Here is a 430-nt window from a genome sequence, read left to right as displayed (position 1 = left end):
CCAGACCCCAGGATGCCCACCCTCCAGAAGTCCAGCCGCGTCCCCAAGGTTCCGAGAACAAAGGGGGCACGTCCTCGAAGGGCCGGTGGGGAAAGGATGGTGAGTCCGGGGCCCTGGAACCGCCAGCCGGCAGGCGTTGGGGAACGCGAGCAACAGGGCACAGGGTTCCCGGGGCCCTTCCCAGGCCCGGGCTCCAGAGTCAGTAGGAAGGGGTCCCCCAGCTGTGAAGGTCCACGGAGCCAGGGTCAGCTCTGTCCTGAGTGCGGAGGGGGGTCCTGGCACCTCCCCCCCCCAGCAGAGGCTCTTGTGGAGGCGGCGCGGGCGGGCCCGGAGGTCAGATGGCCGACTCCCTGCGGTAGGAGATGCTGTCCAGCGGGAGGGTGGCCTGCATGCGCTCCAGGTCCAGGTGGCTGCCGAACTCCAGCATCCG

The 430-nt window shown here is 69.8% G+C and overlaps 1 protein-coding gene across 1 annotated transcript in view; it reads right to left on the bottom strand.

Moving 5' to 3' along the window:
- Positions 1-6: 6 nt before the first annotated feature.
- The window catches only part of KCNJ4 (potassium channel, inwardly rectifying subfamily J, member 4), a 2,301-nt gene continuing 1,877 nt past the window's right edge, over positions 7-430 (bottom strand). The window contains exon 4 of the mRNA XM_014530791.1: positions 7-430. Within this exon, the coding sequence (XP_014386277.1) occupies positions 335-430 (96 nt within the window). The 3' untranslated portion in view covers positions 7-334.

Source organism: Myotis brandtii, unplaced genomic scaffold, assembly GCF_000412655.1.
Source record: "Myotis brandtii unplaced genomic scaffold, ASM41265v1 scaffold78, whole genome shotgun sequence".
NCBI classification, from domain to species: Eukaryota; Metazoa; Chordata; class Mammalia; order Chiroptera; family Vespertilionidae; genus Myotis; species Myotis brandtii.
Note: the sequence above shows the minus strand (reverse complement) of the source record. Positions and strands in the feature narration are given on the sequence as shown.